Raw genomic sequence first — 22,941 nt, forward strand, 5'->3', positions numbered from 1 at the left:
TGCGGGAAGTTTTTGAATGTTGTACTAAAATGTTTTATACTCTGACATTTAAATGTTTTTTTTGCAAAACGTTTTTGTATTTTAAGAATAAACATTCATGTTAAACTTCAGACTTGTTTTTGGTTTTTGTCAAAATGTTTCAAATGTTAGGTTATATAAATAATGCTGGTTTCATACTTGCTTGCCACTTTGCCGCTCTGATAATTTTGCCGCTCTGATAAGCCGATATATCTTATCACTCCACCGTTTTGCCGCGGCGACGGCACCGTTCAACTCGGAGCGGTGCCGCTCTGACGTATGAGGATTTTGGAGCGGTGCTGAGCAGCAAGAGTGGTTTTCAGAGTCATGCTGCTGCCACTCCGCGGTGTGCCGCTCCGCTTGCAGAAAAGTGCAAGCGGCATGATGAAACGTCGTTTACGTCGCACCGCTCAGCGGCAAGCGGCAGAAAGTATGAAACCAGCATAAATGTTGTAAAAAGTTGTTTTTAAAGGGTTTAAAACCACTACAACAACATTTAAGCATGTCAAAATGTTATTGTAAACTACATATCTTTTGGCAAACATTTGTGCAAAATATTAGGTCAACACTAAAATTTAAAAATTTTCAAAATGTTTTTGAATTTTATTAAAAATGTTCTATACCCTTACGCCTATATAAAACATTTATTGTAAAACTTTTTTGTGCTTGATCGGTATTAAAGTACCATTTTTAGATAATCTTTTATTATATTCTCACTTTCAAATATGTGACCCCTCAGCACAACTGAGCCCTGAAGTCGCCAATCATCATTTTTGAGATATTCAACCAAAATATTCTGCTTGAAATTAGCTTTAAAATGATGTATATCATGTTTATAGTACTTGACATTTAAGTAGTGAAAAATCAATAAAACAGTCAATAAATCCTTTGTTTCCTATTGTTTATTGTTAAGTTCAATGGAGCATATCTCAATAGTGGCACTGGTGACATCCAGGCTCAGTTGTGCCGAGGGGTCACATATTAATTGCAACATTTAGATTGAAAATAGAAAAAAAGTACTGTTTTCATTAACAGGAATGCACAAGTTTTCCTGCTTTTGCAGAAATTCCTGCTTTCATGAAGTCCAAATTTCCACACTTTTCTTTATTTATTTTCAGCCCGTTTAGGAGGCTTTTGGCCCAGATTCACACACATTTTTTAGGCTTTTTCTTCAGGTCAGCTTGCATCCCTGCATTAAGTACTGCTATTGTATTCAAGACTTATAACACCCTAAAACTAAACCATTTATGTCATCATCACGGATAAAAACTAACAGATCTAAAGACTATACCCCTTGATAAATTTGTGACTATTTTTTCATTTTTCTCAAAAAATAATAACACACTGGTAACAAAAGTTAGGAATCCAGTTACTACACTGGAATTTCAGTGACTCAAGACAAACAGTACGTTATTTATGATAAGAAAAGAGGTACCGCTAGAATGTACCTCATTTCTTAACATATATAATGAACCACTTGTCTTGAATCACTAAAATTTCAGTGAATTGGATTCCTTGCCCCTATAATATACATAACTTTTGTTTCCAGTGTGTAGTAATTTTTTGAGAAAAATGCAAAATTAGTCACAAAATTTATTTATTTATTTACCACCTTAATTGGGTGCAAAAGACCATACATAACTGGTATCAAAAAGTTGCATTGTTGGTTGGCAATTACTATCTTCATAAATTCATTGGAATAAATCTCAAAGCTAAATCATAATAATTGGGTGATAATGAAAGACTGGAAACATTAATTTTAACTTCTCCAGCTTCGCCTAAATCAACTACAAAACAGTATTCATTTAGCATGTTACTGCTATGTAAAAATAGATAGAATTGCACAGCTATTACATTTTTGCATATTAATCAAATTTGGTCCGTTATCCTTCATGAGAAAGGCATGGAATTTAGCCTAGTGTGAAATCATCTATTAAAGGATTATACAGCTTTATTCCATAAGCTGCTTATAATTAATTCCTAAATGGAGTCTTTACACTGGAGTCCAACTCATGAATATCATACTTCTCCAGCTTCCCCCTAAATCCAATACAAAACAGTTCATTTAGCATGTTACTGCTACGTAAAAATAGTTTTAGAATTGCACAGCTATTACATTTTTGCATATTAATCAAATTTGGTCTGTTATCCTTCATGAGAAAGAGCATGGAATTAGCCTAGTGTGAAATAATCTATTAAAGGATTATACAGCTTTATTCCATAAGCTGCTTATAATTAATTCCTAAATGGAGTCTTTACACTGGAGTCCAACTCATGAATATCATACAAATTTCCCTGAGCATAGTTGAAGAGTAGTCCTATTCTGGCTTGTATGGACACCATGGATGGTCCTTGTGGTTTATCCTGTGGTGCAAAATAGAAAACAAATATGAGGGTCAGCATGATATGACAAGCCTATCAAAACTGCAGTTGAATTAACCCTAACACCAGTAAAAACCACAAAATACCACGATGAAAAATTCATAACATGCATGCATCCCAGGGTCTGCGATGACGCAATCACCCGAAGTGTGATATGATCACGGAATTGCTGGCCGGGCAGCAATAACCCGAGCAGCTACCGGTCGCGTTCGTTAAGCTTGGCATGCGAGGGGTCAAAGGTTCGAATCTCAAAAGGGTGCCAAGTCAAAAATTCTTCTTCTTCTTGAAAAATCGGATCTTCTCTGACTTCCGATACCAAAAAGCATGGGTCAGTGTTAGGGTTAAAATACATGTATTTTTCCAGATTAGAATGTCCTTTACCCCTAACACCAGTAAAACCACAAAATACCACGATGAAAAATTCATAACATGCATGCATCCCAGGGTCTGGCGATGACGCAATCACCCGAAGTGTGATATGATCACGGAATTGCTGGCCGGGCAGCAATAACCCGAGCAGCTACCGGTCCGCGTTAGATTCGCTTGGCATGCGAGGGGTCAAAGGTTCAATCCCGGGGTGCCAAGTCAAAATTCTTCTTCTTCTTGAAAAAATCGGATCTTCTCTGACTTCCGATACCAAAAAGCATGGGTCAGTGTTAGGGTTAAGAATACATGTATTTTTCCAGATTAGAGTGTCCTTTACCCCTAACACCAGTAAAAACCACAAAATACCACGATGAAAAATTCATAACATGCATGCATCCCAGGGTCTGCGATGACGCAATCACCCGAAGTGTGATATGATCACGGAATTGCTGGCCGGGCAGCAATAACCCGAGCAGCTACCGGTCCGCGTTAGTTAAGCGCTTGGCATGCGAGGGGTCAAAGGTTCAATCCCGGGGTGCCAAGTCAAAATTCTTCTTCTTCTTGAAAAAATCGGATCTTCTCTGACTTCCGATACCAAAAAGCATGGGTCAGTGTTAGGGTTAATAAACATTCTACACTATTCATAATATACCTTTGTACAGGAGCTAACCATTGTTAATTGGTGATGAATCCACACTTTTGCAGTAGCGTATATGCAAACGCAAGTTAACGGAATCGCGTATGTCTACAATGGGGGTGTATGGATTTTAACTGGAATAGCTCATTGCAACTGATATTTCTTTTGGCCAAGATTTGTACGGGCTTCATTTGCCACCTCTATTTCAAATTGATAACCCATGGGGCCTTGCACTCGGAATTATATTTGTAAGCATTCGCATGAAAGAAAATGCGGATTTAGGGTGGTTTTAAGCAAAACCTGGATCCCCGATTAGGGTCTCAAAACATAATTTTACTAGAAGAAGGGGTATTTTTAAGGACGATCCTTGTTTATGGTAGTTTTTAACATTACTCAATAAAAATGGTCATTAATAGTGGTGACATATTTATCAAGTCATTTGGCACAAAAGAGTGGTTTACAAGGAATTTTAAAACATTTCACTATGCAATATGTCAATATCCTTATTTAGGGACAAATTTCAAACTAATTCCTTGCCAAGGGTGCATGTTCTTATTTGAGTAAAATCCATGTTTTATAGATAGAGTTAGTTTGACAAATTTTCGACATCCTAACTTAGGGTAATTTTTGAAAGTCAGTTCATGTGGATGCTTATTACAACTTTAATATATGAGTGCCCCCACCCGGCCCCCAGGTTTGATACTTATGTATGGGGTAAGGGTGCATGTTCTTATTTGAGTAAAATCCATGTTTTATAGATAGAGTTAGTTTGACAAATTTTCGACATCCTAACTTTGGGTAATTTTTGAAAGTCAGTTCACGTGGATGCTTATTACAACTTTAATACATGAGTGCCCCCACCCGGCCCCCAGGTTTGATACTTATGTATGTTAATTGTGATAAGGAAATAACAGTTGATTTTTTTTAATGAAGCATATCTAGGCATTAACAGCTGAAGGAGATAATGCTGACAGAACTTTGGCCAGACACAAGTGACCTGCTGAAAGGGGATTTGAACACTCACCATGTCAAATCGACTCCCCTGTAGTCTCGGTTCAGAGCCATCAGCCTCTTCATCTCTTCTGGATTCAGCTCAAAATTCAATGCCTGTAAAAAAAGCACAAAAAAACATACTGGAATTGAATTAATTTGAATTGAATTCATATCATTATACAGATGGGCAAAATAAAACAATGAACAAACTGGGCTTTTCTCTTTAAAATCCAAACTAACCCTGTGGAAAATTTTGTAAAAAATCCTCCACGGGGGCGTATGAAATTTTAATGGAATGAACACATTAGGAAGGTCCATTTGAATTTCATACACCCTCTGAGAAAGATTCAACCTTAATCTTCCACAGAGGGAGGGTGGGTTTCTATTAGAGTTGGTTAATGTGCTAATTCCATCTAAAATTCATACTCTCCATGTGGAAGATAAAATTTCCCAAATCTTCCAGGAGGTAGTGTGGATAAATTGAAAAGCCCAATTTGTCCTTTTGTAATTTTAACTTAGTTTTAGATTTTCTGTTCTCTGCTGTAATTTCCACAATGAGTGGCTTTGTTTAAACTTTTTGCATTAAGGCCACCAACATCTGCCCAAAGCTTTAAACTGACACCCTACTTTCAAAATCCAATGTATCATTTTTTAAACATGATAAAAAATAGCACATATTTAGTCTAGCCGAGCCAGCTGACTCTTGAATCCTAGTAGTTACACAGCCGTGACGTTAGTCACGGCTGTGTCTTTTTTTTCTTACAGGTTCTTTCTTCTTTCTTTCTTCTTCTTCTTTCTGCCGACCACTACATTTGCTCTAGCACTTACATGCTTACGCCCGATTTTAACCTAACTTGGTCACAACAATCATTGACCATGCCCCTACATGTCATATGAAACTCGTGGGGTCAAAGGTCACGCAGGGGTCATAGGGGTCAAAAACGTGATTTCAACTCAAAATGCTTCTTCTCTCACAGATTACGTGGGACAGTGACACCACTTGCACACATGCATTGTTATTATCTTGTGTCTATGGGGTCCTCACAGATTTGGGGTCAAAGGTCATTAAGGGGTCACTTCCGGTATAAAACGAAAAAACTTCAAATGTTTTTATTTGCTAAGAAAAACATAGGACAGTAACGATATGTTCACACATAAATTGTAGTTACCCTGTGTATATGTGGTATTTTTTATTTAGGGTCAAAGGTCATTAAGGGGCCATTTCCGTATAAAACGAAATACCTTTAAAATGCTTCTTCTCCCACAAATTACGTGGGACAGTGATGCCACTTGCACATATGCATTGCTATTACCCAGTGTCTATGGAGTCCTCACAGATTTGGGGTCAAAGGTCATTAAGGGGTCACTCCCGATATAAAACGAAATACATTCAAAAAATTGTATTAGCTAAGAAAAACGTAGGACAGTAACGGTATGTTCACACTTAAATTGTGGTTACCCAATTCATATGTGATATTTTTTTATTTGGGGTCAAAGGTCATTAAGGGGTCACTTCCGGTCTGAGACGAAAAACCTTCAAAATGCCCCTTCTGCCACAAATAACATAGCAAAGTTGTGCCACGTGCACCCATGCATTGACATTAGCCAATGTCTATGGGGTTTCATATATTTTGGGGTCAAAGGTCATTAAGGGTAACAACACGGCTGTGTTCGTGGTCTTAGACCACAGCTAATTTCTTTCTTCTTCTTCTTACACAGCCGTGACGTTAGTCACGGCTGTGTCTTTTTTCTTACAGGTTCTTTCTTCTTTCTTTCTTCTTTCTTTCTTCTTTCTTTCTTCTTTCTGCCGACCACTTCATTTGCTCTAGCACTTACATGCTTACACCGATTTTGACCTAACTTGGTCATAACCATCATTGACCATGCCCCTACATGTCATATGAAACTCGTGGGGTCAAAGGTCACGCAGAGGTCATAGGGGTCAAAAACGTGATTTCAACTAAAAATGCTTCTTCTCTCACAGATTACGTAGGACAGTGACACCACTTGCACACATGCATTGTTATTATCCAGTGTCTATAGGGTCCTCACAGATTTGGGGTCAAAGGTCATTAAGGGGTCACTTCCGGTATAAAACGAAAAACTTTCAAAATTTTTTATTTGCTAAGAAAAACATAGGACAGTAACGGTATGTTCACACATAAATTGTAGTTATACTGTGTATATGTGGTATTTTTATATTTAGGGTCAAAGGTCATTAAGTGGCCACTTCCGTATAATACTTAAATACGTTTAAAATGCTTCTTCTCCCACAAATTACGTGGGACAGTGACACCACTTGCACACATGCATTGTTATTACCCAGTGTCTATGGGGTCCTGACAGATTTGGGATCAAAGGTCATTAAGGGGTCACTTCCGGTATAAAACGAAAAACCTTCAAATTTTTTTATTTGCTAAGAAAAACATAGGACAGTAACGGTATGTTCACACATGAATTGTGGGTAGCCAATTCATATGGGGTATTTATTTATTTGGGGTCAAATGTCATTAAGGGTCACTTCCGTATAAAACGAAAAACCGTCAAAATTTTTTATTTGCTAAGAAAAACATAGGACAGTAACAGTATGTTCACACATGAATTGTGGGTACCCAATTCATATGTGGTATTTTTTATTTGGGGTCAAATGTCATTAAGGGGTCACTTCCGGTCTGAGACGAAAAACCTTCAAAATGCCCCTTCTGCCACAATTAACATAGCAAAGTGGTGCCACATGCACCCATGCATTGGCATTAGCCAATGTCTATGGCCGTTTTCATATATTTTGGGGTCAAATGTCATTAGGGGTAACAACACGGCTGTGTTCGTGGGTTAGACCACAGCTTAGTCTAGTTCTTCTTCTTTCTGTCAACATTTGATATAATTTGCTCTAGCTCCTTCATTATTTGACCGATTATGACCAAACTTGCGCACAAGCTCAACTACCCCAGCCTTTACATATGACATGACCCATTTGGGGTCAAACGTCATCAAGATGAGTAATTTTGGCTAAAAATGTGATTTTTACCAAAAATGCTTCTTCTCCTACAGATTACATGGTAGAGTATCGAGATTTGGACATTTACCTTGGCTATAGCCGGGCCTATGGGGTCCTCACAGATTTGGGGTCAAAGGTCATTAAGGGGTATTTCCGCACATAACCAAATACCTTCAAAATGCTTCTTTTCCTACAGATTCTATGGTACAGAGATGCGACTGACACATATGCATTGACATTAGTTGGTGTCTATGGGGTCCTCACAGATTTTGAGTTAAAGGTCAAACAGGGGACAAAAATGGTTGATTACTGAAAATCACTTTAAAATTCAATATTTTCTGCATATTACGTGCTGTGATCATCAGAATAATGCCAAAAGGGCTCTAGCATTATGTTCATGTACGATTGTAATCAGATTTGGCTTAAACATGGAGGAGGGTCTGTTTTGGAGTCAAAAGGGGTAAAATTCTAAAGTTTGTCCAAATTAGTATATGTGATCTTGATATGATTCAAAATATATTGGAGGTCATTTCAAGGTCACCAGAGGTCAACGAAAGGTCAAAAGGGGTCAAATTCTAATATTTGTCCAATTTAGATGAAAATTAGTATATGTGATCTTGATATGATTCAAAATATATTGGAGGTCATTTCAAGGTCACCAGAAGTCAACTAAAGGTCAAAAGGGGTCAAATTACAAAGTTTATTCAATTTGAATGAAAATTAGTATATGTTATGTGGATATGATGCAAAATGTGGTGAAGGTCATTTCAAGGTCATCAGATGTCATTTCAAGGTCACGGCTAGACTTCGCAGCCTTACTAAGGATGCAATATATCTAGTTTCTTATTACATTTTTAGCTACGGGTAGGTTAGCTGCGGGTAGCAGCTCTATAAGTCACCATGTCTCTCCGTCCGTCCGTTAGTCCGTCTGTTAGTAACAAACGCTAAAAGATGCTGTTACGTCAACATCGCTTTGTCGCATGGCTATGGTACTTGGTGAGGGGAGGGCCTATACCGCCCCATACTGGAAAAGAGTTTCATTCCAAATATGCTAATTAGGTCATTAAAGGGGCATTACACGATTTTCAACAATTTCTAAAAAATGCTGTTACGTCAACATCGCTTTGTCGCATGGCTATGGTACTTGGTGAGGGGGAAGGCAGGTACCGCCCCATACTGGAAAAGAGTTTCATTCCGAAATATGCTAATTAGGTCATTAAAGGGCATTACACGATTTTCAACAATTTCTAAAAATGCTGTTACGTCAACATCGCTTTTGTCGCATGGCTATGGTACTTGGTGAGGGAAGGCAGGTACCGCCCCATACTGGAAAAAGAGTTTCATCCCGAAATATGCTAATTAGGTGATTAAAGGGGCATTATACGATTTTCAACAATTTCTAAAAAATGCTGTTACGTCAACATTGTTTGTCGCATGGCTATGGTACTACTTGGTGAGGGAGAGGGCCTATAGGGCAATTAAGGGAAATTTGGGAAAAGTGGGGAACATGAGGGAAATTGAGGGGAATGGGGGAAATTAAGGGCAATTTTGGGGGAATTAAGGGAAATTCAGGTGAATTAATTGATTTTGTGGGCAATTAAGGGAAATTGAGGGGACTTGGGGAAAATTGAGGGGAATTAAGGGAAATTTGGGAAAATTGAGGAGAATTAAGGGAAATTAAGGGAAATTCAGGTGAATTAAGGGAAATGATGTCAAGGCGCTTTTTTCCCGAAAATCGTGTGGACATCAAAAGTGACCGAACACTTTCGATGTCAAGACGCTTTTTTCCGAAAATCGTTTGGACATCAAAAGTGTCCGAAATCGGTTTCAACACTTTTGATGTCAAGACGCTTTTTCCCGAAAATCGTTTGGACATCAAAAGTGTCCGAAATCGGTTTCCGAACACTTTTGATGTCAAGACGCTTTTTCCCGAAAATCGTTTGACATCAAAAGTGTCCGAACGGTTTCGAACACTTTTGATGTCAACACTCTTTTTTCCCGAAAATCGTTTGGACATCAAAAGTGTCCGAAATCGGTTTCAGAACACTTTTGATGTCAAGACGCTTTTTTCCCGAAAATCGTTTGGACATCAAAAGTGTCCGAAATCGGTTTCCGAACACTTTCGATGTCAAGACGCTTTCTTTCCGAAAATCGTTTGGACACCAAACGTGTCCGAAATCGGTTTCCGAACACTTTCGATGTCAAGACGCTTTTTTCCTGAAAATTGTTTGGACATCAATAGCGTCCGAAATCGGTTTTCGCACACTTTTGATGTTCAGACGCGTTTTCTCCGAAAATCGTTTGGACATCAAAAGTGTCCGAAATCGGTTTCGAACACTTTTGATGTCATGACGCTTTTTCCCGAAAATCATTTGCACATCAAAAGTGTCCAAAATTGGTTTCCGAACACAATTTTTCAAATTTTGATTCTTTTTCTTGGTGTGGATGGAAATACCCTTTCTGGCATTATTTTAAGATGAGCGCCTCAAAGGTTAAGCTCACAGCGGGTTACAGGTCAAAATAGGGGTCAAACTTGAACCTGCTTCAAAGACACCAACACTGCAAAATTGAATTCCTTGTCCCGCAGCGACCGCTACGGATCCGACGGTACTTGTTTATATTTGACGAGTTACATTTGCCTTTATCTCAAATCGAGAAAAATACATTTTGCACCTGAATTCTTCAATATAAGAGCCACCAACAGCTGCCTGGAACACCTGGCTGAGAACTTCTAAATCAGTTTATATATATGAACAATTTCAATTAAATCAATTTTATCACAATATAATTACATTATATGACCTTTTGTTTCAAAATACTGCAATAATGCTCAGGAATTGGCTCTCTAAGCCTCTATTTCATTTGTGTCCTATTCATTTCCATTATAATACTATTATCATCTTAGCTGTATATCAATTATCATGTACTGCATTTTGTATATTGATCTAAAAAATGTCTCTGTATGTATTACATTATTCACCCATTGCACGGTTCCGCCATATGCGAGGAGAGCCTCGATCTGGCAGAATGCATGAATGGGAATTGAACCCTTGATTGAACCAGTCATATAACATTGCGTAAAGTTTTCCTTTCATGTCTATTGCCAGTTCGAGGCTCTCCTCGCATATGGCGGAACTGTGCAATAGGCGAATTATTTACTTGTACCAATGTGTGTTGTGATGAAACAAAACTGTACTGAACTGAACTTAAAACCTCAGAGTTGGTACTCTTCCTGTCTAATCTCCTTGGATTCATACATTCATGGGTGTCAATTGTTCTAATGTCCATGGCTAACAAATTACAAATCACAACATCATGCAGGCTATTCCATTTGAAATCCACAATCCCCCTGTGGTGTGTTTCAAATAGACAATGGGGTTAACTTACATTTGTAACACTCACTCCCATTGCGGAAGATACAGGTAAAGACATATACAAGGGGAGTACGGGTTTCAAAATGATTAAACATTATATCATGACATATGTACAAGGCTTTGGAAAATAAGGCATAACAGACATTATGGAACCACAGATTCTGGATCTCTGTGATAGAACGATGCCCATGACTAATGGTGGACTTGTTTTTTGTTTGCAGTGCATTCTGCTAATTATTAATCTATAGTCTGTCTCGTTGTAAGTTGTGAGTAACGCCATGTTGGATTTCACAGTGGCAGATTTGAATTGGTGTGTTTACACACTTGCGTCACCAGCGTATGGACAAAACGCCCTTCTTTGCATATATGTCTACCCTGCAGGATTAAGTTAGCATGCACAATCAAATCTGCCGCTGCGAAATCCAACATGGCTTTGCTTTCAAATTGTGATGAGACATAGGGGACAGACTCCGGTCACCAAGCGTGTTAACAAATATTTCAAAGACCCCAATTTGCAATGATTTTTTATCACATTTACCCCCCCCCCCCTGCCTTCTTTTCATGCACAATTCAGGACAAAATTTGGCAAAAAAAACCTTTTTTGTAGATGTCAATGACTAGAATTTCAAACACCTGTGTTCAATTACACTCAACATTGCCAGATTTTTCCAAAGTAACCACTTTTATCACAGACAGTGCAAATTAAATACTTCCTATTTTGCTGAATTCGCAGTCCTTGCTACTGGTAAAAAATACCCCTTTTCCGCTATATTTGGTAACACGCATGGTTACCAACTTGGGGGGCCGGGGGACAGACACGATTTTAACACACCTCAAAATTGGATTCTATTCTGGATGGAGTCACACTCTTTGGTATACACACAACACCACGCTGTAAGGCAAATCGGATGAGAATCTGAGCTGCACTCTTGCCCTTCTTAGCTGCTATGTCTTTGACAACTGGGTCCTCCAATGGTCGTGGGTCTTCTTCTTTGATCCTGTGTACAAATTATTTTATCATTTGAGGAGTTCTGGTGCAAAAACATGATAATATAATACAAAAGGCTGCCTTGTCTGTTTTTGTATGAATCTTGTTATTTCCTTCTTCACCCAGAAGAAGGCCTTTTCCTGCACACTATACTGGACTGGAATTTAAAGTATTAATAAATAGTGCAGTTCTTTTTGTAAGTTTTAAGTAGCTTTAAGTGTAAATTTATTATTTGTCAGTTTTTGATCGGTGTCTGATGACCGGGGTCAGTATTGTATTCTCAGTCAGAAATTGCTTTTTGGCAACTTTACTGAGTATCCTGGTAGATGTAGAATTGAATTAATTGGGCTTAATAATTCCATATTTAACACAATTTAATTGGTTCAATCGGTAATTCGCTATAGACTCTGGTGCGCTAGTGCTTGATGGGAAAAAATTGAGCTATAGACTCTACATTTAGCTTGAAATTCCCTTGGGCAATGAACTTATTACTGCTAAATATTGCGGCTTACCTGAACGAAACTCAGGGAGCTGATCCTGGCTGCGATGGATATAATGTAAGCTGATTATTGATTAGGGTTCTCCCTGAATGATCTTAAATGCGAGAACTAATCAGAACAAGCATGCATTGATTGTGTATAATGTGCACTCCGCGTACTACGCGCAGTGCTTTCACACACGTTCGCGTCACGTAGACTTGATTTATTTTTCGGACAGGTTGATGCATTTATATTTGGTTCTATTTTCCAATATTTTTAGTGATAATTATTGTGTTATAAAAACAGCAAAAAATCATGGAATTTTTTCTTGAGTATGAAATAGGTTAATAAATGCGTATCACTTGTTGCTCGTGAAATTGTACAAAATAATGCACTTGTACTGAGATTTTGATGCGTCTAATGCACTCCTACCATCAAAATCTCAGTATACATGCATTATTTTGTACATTTTCACTCCCAGCAAGTGATACGCATTTGTTAACCTATAAATAAGGGGTATCTTGAGTTATAGTGGTCAGAGATTTTCTGTAAAGTGAAATGACCTTATGAAAGTATGCTATATACCTCTGTGTAACGGTGGCTTAATGCAAGTTGATCAAACTCACTGGGTGTGGGCACTTTAGGGTTTGGATGTTTATAAAACGAAGACAGTACATCAATTCCATCATGATTGATAGTTTTGCGTATCTTTCTCAATCTAACTTACCAAGGTCTGTCAGGGGATCCTAGTGGACTGTAGGCTGTTATAACAATATTTTTGGATTTACAAAAATCTACTAGATCATTCTGCGTCAGGTACGGATGCATCTCAATCTGCAAAAAAATAAAAAATAGTCAGGATTCAAATTAATTCTTGCAAAGAATTCATTCATGTACTCAGGGAACTGGACGTATTAAGTGAACCAGATTTTCCTTCCTTCCTTCCTTCCAAATACGTGCTTACCTCAAATGGTTGAGTATCAGCGCACCGGCTTTACGTGCACAGTTTACCTATGCACGATCCTGGAACCTAGGATTGATTGCAGATATCAGAACCGGGGATGGTCCCCCTTCTCTTTTCGAATAGCTCTGACACTTAACGTGCACAGGGTTTGACTCTTCCTGTACACGGGACCAACGGCTTTATGTGACTTCCGAATCACGGACGTCGCACATACCCCACCTATATCTGCATGTGCTAAGCAGTGTATGGGCCAGTGGAACAACAAAACTAGAATTTTCTGCTCTTTGCTTTGGTTCAATTTTTACGGGTCACACGGGTCCGCGCCTACTTTCACGGGTGTTTGACGCAAGGACGCGCCTTATTTCAAACGCTGCTACCTGCCGATTGGCCAAAAAGAAGTTTTCATTATCAATTGGCCCAATCAGCAACATTGTTATAGCACGCAAAAAAAGTGGGGTGAATTATTTGCAAAGCTCCATTCTGATTGGTGATTTAGGTGAAAATATCATACTATTGACCAATCAGAGGCAATGTTAGATCGGCAGGTAGTGCTCAGGGGGTTAATACATACCTGGAGGTTAGCTACAGGAATGGAGGCTGCCTTCATCACTCTCTCTAGTTGCTGCTTATTGAAATTGGACATCCCAATAGCTTTACACTTGCCACTAGCTACAAGTTTCTCCATTGCCTGTTAAAAAGTAAACCAAATGGAGTTGCAATCCATGATACACCTCTTATGGAAGACATGACCTTAATCTTCAACTTCCACACAGGGAGTGTAAATTTCAAATGGGTTACCTGAATGGTTAACTCCAATTGAAATCTACAACCCCTGTGTGGGAGATTAAGGTCATGTGTTCCATAGAGGGTGTATGGATTTCAACTGGGATAGCCGAATGCAAAATACAGTGTGCACTTTACACGAGAAGACATTTTCCGAAAAAATCTGTGTTTTGGATTACAGATTTTTCACAGATTTTTAAACTAACTAATTACATATTTTTGTCTCCTAGTGTTATATTATTTAACTAGATGCTTTGGTACATGTACTTACACAAATATACACAACTTAATTGTCATTATTGTATTTTCTTAGCCATTTTCAAAATGACTAAGAGTCTCTTTCTGTCATGTTCTTTCCCTCTTTCTTTCTTCTCTAAGTCAATCTCATAATTAGCCATCGTAACCAATTGTGACCATCCATGGCAATTGACAAATCCAGTGTAAAGTCACACTACTTTTGAGTATCTTGGGTTATCGAACAGTTGATACTACACCCCCTGATAAATTTTGTGACTAATTTTGTATTTTACTCAAAAAATAACTACACACTGGTCACAAAAATTATGTATATTATAGGGGCAAGGAATTCAATTACTCAAGACAAGTAGTTATTGATTTATTGATCAAATATTGGTTTTCCCTCATTTTTCCACAACTTGTCTGTGCTGAAATAAAAATTTCCAGTGCAGTAATTGTAGTCCTTGCCCCCTATAATATACATATTTTACTCGTCACCAATGCACTATAATTTTTGAGAAAAATGCAAAAATAGGCACAAAATTGGGCAGGGTTGTAGTACCACCTTAAAATGATATATAAATCACTTGTCATAACTGCATGGGAAATAAGTGCTCAAAAATTGTGGTGGATGGTCACATATGCTTCGAGTCATTTTGACCGCTTGGTCACTAGGACCATTGGGTCGGGCACAAATATTACATGATCAACTTCCAGTCCTTCTTACCTTGTACGTGTCAACATAATCAGTGTCTGCAAACTGCCACTTGCCATCAGCGTCTTTTGGAAATAACTCTTTACCTCGCTGAAACAGAGGAACAATAAGAAATAAGTTATAAACCACTAAAATCAAGGCCTTATGTGCTGCATTTGTGACAAAATTACAATTTTTTAATAAAAGCATGGACCATGAGATTTAATTCATACAATCAAAATGTAAGTGAACATGTTCATATTGAAAATAAACATGAAATTAATAGTTCTAGTCCAATAAAACAGCAGTTATTGTACAACACCGTTTCAACCAGGGGCGGCGGAACAATTTTGAAAGTGGGGGCCAGTCAGGGTGATGTAAAAATAAAAATAATGGTCGCGAAAAGCGCTTCATCAGCGGCGCTTATGCTGACGCAGAGGGTGTCTGAGGGGGATGTGCCCCCTCAGAAGTGAGAAACTTTTGCAAAATGAAGGCCCAATTGAAGCCATTTGGTGGACCATTCTGGCACTATTATTGTGTACAATTTTATTATGTTTTGAAAAATCCCAAAATGGGTTAAATGAAGGCCCAAATTGAAGCCATATTCATGGATAAGCTTTCACTATAATTGTATAAATTATTGCTTTTAGTGTTGGATGTCCTAATACAGGGGAGTTGGAAAATTTTGCAAAATGAAGGTCCAATTGAAGCCATTTAGTGCATCATTTTTACACTTTCTTTAGGCATGTTAAGGGTCTAGAATAGAGATTTGATTATTTATGTTCACCCAGACATGTTACACACAGCATTTTATGGGTTAAAAGTGGGGGGGCCAGGCCCCCCTGGTCAAAAAGTGGAGGGGCCACTGGCCCCCCTGGCCCCCCCGGTTCCGCCGCCTATGGTTTCAACACTGTTTGCACAGAACGTGGTTGCCATGCAGCTAGTGGTAATAAGATTGTCACAACAACATCCATATTGTATATGGCTTCAATGTCTCATTTCGGGCATGAATATATAATCATAACACATTGAGTCGGGGGGGGGGGCACTCCCATATATTGACATACGTCATGTGCCCATGATAAGACCTCGGTATTTTTGGCAAATCCTACACCCAATGACCCCATTTTTTTCAGCAGCCTACACTGAATGACCCCATTTTTTGAACAGTTAGTCCTCAAAATTGAAATTTCAACGCGATACGCGCACATTTTCAGTAAAATGAATGAGTTTCGTCCATTTTCATTTTGTAGTTTAAAATTGGGTAAAAAGCTATATTTGATTGTCAATGATGTGCAATTTTGGGCGCTCACATACAAAATCACCACATTTTTGATGTTGCAAACACCAAATGATCCCCTTTTTTCTGAAAATGTCTACACCAATAGACCCCTTGTTTCATACGCTGGTGGTGAGTGGTGGGCACAGGTACGTCACTTTCATATTTGAAAAACCAAAATTTCCACTTTTTGCAGCAATTTTGAGCGAGATTTGATGATTTTGCCGAACCTGAAATTCACTTTGCCCACCATGCCCCCCCCCCCTAAAGAATTCACTGGATACCGGCACTGGTATTAAATAGCAATATTCTTTGTATTACCACACACCTTCAGTTCAATATTAACAGGACATACATAATTAAAAACCAACAGTTTGCGGAAAAAACTCTATTTCTATTCCAATATTTCTTTAAAATCTGCACGTGCACATCATCAAGATTTCCAATTAAATAGTACACCTGGTTAGCTGTCAGCTTGTAATCAAATATCTTAACTCTCTTCACGCGGTTGTCGACTGCAGACGACAAGTTTCAAAAAAAAATTTAAAAAGTCAAAAATTTCAGAAATGGGAATTTTCATGACCATATTTGGAATCAGCATGAAAAATGCATTAAAATGAGTACAAACAAGCATAGTATTAGTTCAGTAGTTCTTAAGATAGCTTTTGATATTTTGAGAAAATACCTGAAAACTTGGACTTTTTATGTTGAAGCCTATGGCTAGCATGCAGAGCATTAAGCTAGTTTCTAATATTCAGCACTCCAATAAACTAACCAATAATATAGATTATGCTATTAATATTAACTATAGATAAAATTATATCATATGAGAGAATTCAATCCACTTTGGATATTATGCTCAATGTTATTAAGGGCTCTTTTTGAAATTCCCTTACACAGGAAGGTGTGCGCCATCCTGCAGCTTTCCTGTGCTAGCCTTCTTTTGTTAAAATCCTGTGTGATTATAACACTGCAATTAGCCACTTAAATTAGGAGCGCACTTTCCTGGGTTGTGCGATGAGCCGTAGTCAGAGTAAATCTTCCCATTCGTCATGGACCACCTCAAAAGGCAGGGTGTATCACTGATGCATATAATCCATCCGTTTTATGACCGAGCTTTCCTGAGGCGCGCGCTTAGCGAGGGGAATCCTGCCTTCTTTCTGTGTGAAAACGTGGTAGGGTATTTCGATATGAGCCCTAAATAGTTAAAAACGATTTAAAAAACAATATGGATGAAACTATACATCCACAAAAATCTCAAGAAAAGCATGAACTCCCCCGGTACTCTGTATACCTTGCACTACTAGGAGAAAGGACCCTCAACACCCGCCTTTTTTATTTGTTTGTTTGTTTTGGAGATCCTCCAGCATTTTTTTTTTTTTTCTGAGACTCCCATTTTAAGTCCCAAGAGGCTTTTGGCTAAATTTTTTTTCAAAATACAATAACATTAATTTCAAATTTTAACTTCAAGCTTTTATGTCTGGGAAATGTTTGGACATATTTGCCAAAAGGCTACTGAACAAAGCCCCATTTTCAGTTCCAGAGACAGATCCCATTTTATATATATCCCCAAACTCCGGCCCAGAGACTGTATTTTTAAAATCTGTGCAGCACTTACTTATCTACCCAAAAAATATTTAGAGTACCTCCAGTCCTCCACCAACCCCCTGCAGAAATGCCCCACTATATAGTAATTATAGTAGTATACAGATTAGAGAGTGGATGTGTTTACCTTGTAAGCCATAGGCCAATGAATGAGATATAGGTCTACATAATTTAGTCCCAGCAGGTCCAGACTCTTTTGACAGGCGGCTTCCACATCATCAGGATGGTGGTCCACATTCCATATCTACAAAATAGAAAGAAAACAAGTTAAGAGAAACAAGACTAGGCTAAAAAAGCAAGAACTACTCTTCTAAGGGGCTGTGCAATAATTATGAGCCCCAGGGGGAAATTTTCCAATGGTTTGCCAAAATTCCTTTCCCCAGCCCGCCCTCTCTTTCGCGCCTCTCTCAGCCTGCCAAAAATTGCTTGCCACCCCCGGGGCCACCCCCTCTCAGCCTGCCAAAAAATCTAATTCCCCCACCCCCCTTTTACCCTCTCCCCAGAGCTCATAAATTGGCATAGCCCCTTATCTCCTTGAAGAGGCAGGTATTTCACCAGTCCATATCTGTTCTCTCATACGGTGCCAAGACCTGGACAATTAACCACCAAATGTTTGGAGCAGAAATTAAAGGCTTAATTTAATGTACGATTTCCTTCAAATTTTAAATTTGTCATTATATACTCAAAATGCTGAAATAATACTAGTAATAATGATCGGGAATGGTTTCTGTCCATTTTGAGCTGAAATAACGAGGTAACGTGAAAGAAACACTGCTTGTTATTTTGGCCGTTTAACACGCAGTTCTATAGGCGGACATAAAGTCATAATTTCTTGAATTATGACTTTATGTCGAACTTTACTCTGTTTACCTACAAACACAACAAATTTGGCTGATTCCATTTAGGTGCAAGTTGTGACATGTATAAACATTACAAATATGCCAAAAAATCAGGTTTGAAAAAAATTAACCAAATTCATGACTTTAAGGGTGAAAGAAAGGGCTATGAAAAGAATTATGAGAGGTGTAACCAAGGACAGGATGATAAATACCAATTTTAAAGACTAAAATCAGGACTACATGATATTAAGTTGACCACCAAATCAAAGATGTGGAGGTGGGCATGAATAACAGATGGACACACAGAGCAACAGACATGTGGCGTAGCATGGGTCATCATATTGGGGAGGGGTACCGCACCGAGCATCATTGGGGGCACTGGGTCTGATGGGGGGCACAGTCCGTTTTACTGCAATTTTCCTATGGGATTTTCTAAATTTCGCAAACCATTGGGGGGGGGCACGTGCCCCTGTGCCCGTATGACGCTACGCCACTGGCAACAGGTTGTACTCCTAGACACCTAACCAGAAGAAGAGGGACACAAAACAGGAGATCTATGTAATATTTTGAACTAAGGAATTTGGTGAAAATAACACATACTTGTCAAATCCTACTAAGACCCTAGCTGCCTGCAGGTTGCATGCCCCGTGCCCGGGTTGTATGTTTTACCTTTACAGCTCAAGTAACATACCTTTGTGGTGACAAATAAATCCTCGCGTTTGACAGTCTCATCATCAATCTTGGCCTTGATACCAGCTCCAACTTCTTGTTCATTCTGGTAGCAACATGCTCCATCTATGTGCCGGTACCCCACACTAATAGCATGCTTCACTGCAGCAGTGACCTCTCCTGGTTTAGACTGGTATAAATACAAAACAAATCTCTTAAAAAATTGATTAAAAAGTTCTGATAATCTCAATACTGAATGACTCCGTTTCAGGGGAAAAAGTTAATTTTGGCATTTGCGAGGGCAGCCATGCAATTCTGTTAAGACTTGCAAGGTCACCAAAGCTAAAAGAATAGGCCTACATCCAAAGTAACACATTTTGAGGGGCACCAACATGCGCGTATTTTGGGGGGGTGAGGCTTTGGGGGCGCCAGCCCCCCGGGGTCAAAGCAGGGGGCGGCAAAATCAAAGGGGCGGCGGGAAGAAGAAGGGGAAGAGAAAAAAAAAGTAAAGAAAAAAGGGCGGAAAATGTGAAAAAATTGGACTATACATCAAAATGTGTTGCTTTTGGGGCGGTAGCGCCTATAAATCCTTTTTTTTTTTTTTGCTCTTCACTTTTTCAAACGACCGTAAAAAAAATTGGGGCAACCTTTTTGGGCTGTTGAGGAAGGAGCGGCAAAATTGCATTTTCTTCAGCCCCCCGGGGAAGGGGCGGCCACGGTACGCCACTGACCAAGGTGTGATAGGCCTATGTGATGTGTCCAAACTGGATAGGCATGGGGCACCCAAGGTAGGCATGATCACAAAATTTTCAAGTAGGTTTTTCGCATGGAAATTATTTTGTTTAAAAAGGTGATTATTTAACTTAAAAAATGAGGGGTCAACCATGTCTGTAGCTCAAATATCAGCAAAGTTATGGGCAAATGTTTGTTTTTAAAATTCTGCAATTTTCTGCGGCCATCTTTGACAATGCCTTCCAATGACTTGCTGTACAAAAAAGCAAGTAATGCATCATTTTTCACCACAGCGATCCGTTTTACACAAAGGCGATTTTATTTTATGAAATCTATAACTATCACTGCATGATGACTTCTGTATCAAGGATAAAGTACCAGCACTTTTTAGACTACGTCTCCAAGTTTTTGGTGTCCAAATTTCAAAATTTTGTATTTTCCTATGGAGATTACACATAGCCATTTACTGTGGTCGCAACTTTTTGAGTTTTTTAAAGCAATGTGGACATACCTAGTACCTACCCAAGGCAATTGTCTTCGGTGCCTATGGTTACTTTTTTTCCTGCCGTTTTTTCATTATTTTTCTTCAAATTTTTCATTTGGATGAATTTATTGAAAATTTGTTTTAGGCCAGTGAGAGTCGATTTTGAGTTTCACGTCACCCGCCCTAGCTCACTTCATTTTCTGATCCTCACTTAAATTCATTATTGTGATTTTCCAAAAAATACTGATAAAAACTGGTTATACTTGCAAAAAAAATGATGAATATGCATCTATTTTTTGTGGAAAAATCAAAATCAAAACATACATTTTGCACACTTACATCCTTGCCAGACTTTTCTTTATATACGGTACTTTTGAATCTCATTTGGGCTAAACATCCATCTTCTAAGTGAGTGAGCGGCAAATAACAACACGTTTTACATGCGTGTTGGTCATATATAATGAATAATGAAAAAGTTACCTCACTTGTTTTCAGAAATTATGTGACCGGAAACTCAAAATTGACTTAGTGGCCTTACATGTAGGTTATATTTCGACCCAAAATTTTTCCAATGATCGCCTTTTTTGGTGGAACAATACATGCAAACCTCAGCCGCCACTGCACAACCATTTCACTCAACTCAGCTCAGTTTAGTTTAACTTCATACTAGCCGGGCTTCATGTGCAGTCAACACTTTTTAAAACAGTCATCATGATTAAAGTTCATAGATTTTAAGCTTACCTTCCAAGTACCGAGTCCAAAGATTGGCATCTCTGCACCACTAGGTAATTTAACAAATTTATTATTAGCAGCCATTTTTATTGATCTTTGATCAAACGTATCACTGGAAATTAACAAGGAAACGAAATTATATATGACGACCCTGTGACAGTGCTGTTACATAAAGCAGAAACAATGGAAAGAGGCGTGAACATCGATCATGATAACACACCGGCAGTGTCACTTCGGCCCTTTTGTGCCAACAGCGCGGTTCATTGTGCTTGTCTCGTCACGCTATTGTGTGAACTACGTAAATGAAGATGATGTTGTTTTCGCTGTGGCGCCCACACGCCGACCAGTGTGGCGCATGGTGCTGCGCCATGGGTGTGCACAATGTGGGTGAGCATGCTAGAGGGTTGTGTTGGCCTTCGTATAAAAGCAGAGAAGAAATAAAGCTATCATAATGCACTGACGATTTCCATAATTTTTACATTTTAATTTTCTTATTCTTTACTCAAAATGTTGAAATAAAATTGGTACAAGAACTGTCAGGAAGGTTTCTGTCAATTTTAGTAAGCCGAAATAACAAGGGAAATACTTTGGTGGGGGTGGTTGGAAAAGTTGGAACCTCGAACGTCAAAAAATTTGATCCCCCTAAAAAGGGTGGATTTTTTATCCCCCCTTTTATGGTCTAAAATTTTTTGATCCTCCTTGATGTCCTAAAAAGAAACCAAAAATATACATCATTAACAGTGGCATAGATTTCTTTTTGACATTGGGGTTTGAGAAAAATTTTTGAAGTCCAGTGAATCCATCACCTTTTTGCCGACAAAATAAGTTTATGGTACAAAAAAATGTGCAATATTGAAGCTAAACTGGTGAAATATAGCACAACACTGGAATTAATTTGCACGAAGCGCAAAAAAATTGGCACTTTTTAGTTTAAAATAACCAAATATGGGGTTAATTTTGGTTAGAAACCCATATACAGGCGTCAACATTGGGGGGGGGGGGATGATTGTATGGACCATCCCCCTATCATCTCCCGGGATCTACCTACCCCTATCATAATGGTCATTAACTCATTAGCTAAAAAATTACCGTTTCGAGTTATTACTCATATAGTGTTACACCCAAATTGTAAAGTGCGAACATTTTGTTGATTTGTAGCTTGAGAGTACAAAATTGAATACTTAACACAAAATTTTCGAATGTACACATGCCTTCTCGTACATTTTACCCCAGAATTTTACCCTCAAATTTTTTGGATCCCCCCTGTTAAGGACTGAATTTTTTTTGATCCCCCGTTTTTAGGACCCAAAATTTTTTTGATCCCCCCTCAATATTTTCCCCCCCCCCACCCACCACCACCAAAAGTATTTATGAACACTCCCTAAACCCAGTGGGGCGGGTACTTCAATAATGAAATGGATATACCCAGGACTATGTAATTATGTGTAGGCCTACCCCCGGGTGGTCAATTCTCAAAGTGGTCTGCCACAAATCGCTTGTCCCCCACCCAACTCCCTTTTGGCTGTGCCGCCAAACCCCCTCCCCCTCGACATGCTAAAAAACCTTTTCCTCCCTCCTTTTTTTTGACGTGGGGCCAAAAAATCTTTGCATCCCCCCCCCTTTAACACATAGAACTACACATGAAAGATTTAGATTTTGGGGACCAAATTTAAAACCTTAATATCATT

The 22,941-nt window shown here is 38.7% G+C and overlaps 1 protein-coding gene across 1 annotated transcript; it reads right to left on the reverse strand.

The window, feature by feature from the left end:
- Positions 1-1,240: 1,240 nt before the first annotated feature.
- On the reverse strand, positions 1,241-21,544 carry LOC140162558 (aldo-keto reductase family 1 member B1-like). Its single transcript, XM_072185814.1, has 9 exons — positions 21,263-21,544; positions 19,328-19,495; positions 17,925-18,041; positions 14,947-15,024; positions 13,771-13,887; positions 12,963-13,069; positions 11,601-11,766; positions 4,428-4,510; positions 1,241-2,382 (listed from the first exon to the last, which is right to left on the reverse strand). The coding sequence occupies exons 1-9, from the start codon at positions 21,335-21,337 to the stop codon at positions 2,337-2,339; spliced, it is 957 nt and encodes a 318-aa protein (XP_072041915.1). The 5' UTR covers positions 21,338-21,544; the 3' UTR covers positions 1,241-2,336.
- Positions 21,545-22,941: the final 1,397 nt, after the last annotated feature.

This window comes from Amphiura filiformis, chromosome 10 (assembly GCF_039555335.1).
Source record: "Amphiura filiformis chromosome 10, Afil_fr2py, whole genome shotgun sequence".
Lineage (NCBI taxonomy): Eukaryota > Metazoa > Echinodermata > Ophiuroidea > Amphilepidida > Amphiuridae > Amphiura > Amphiura filiformis.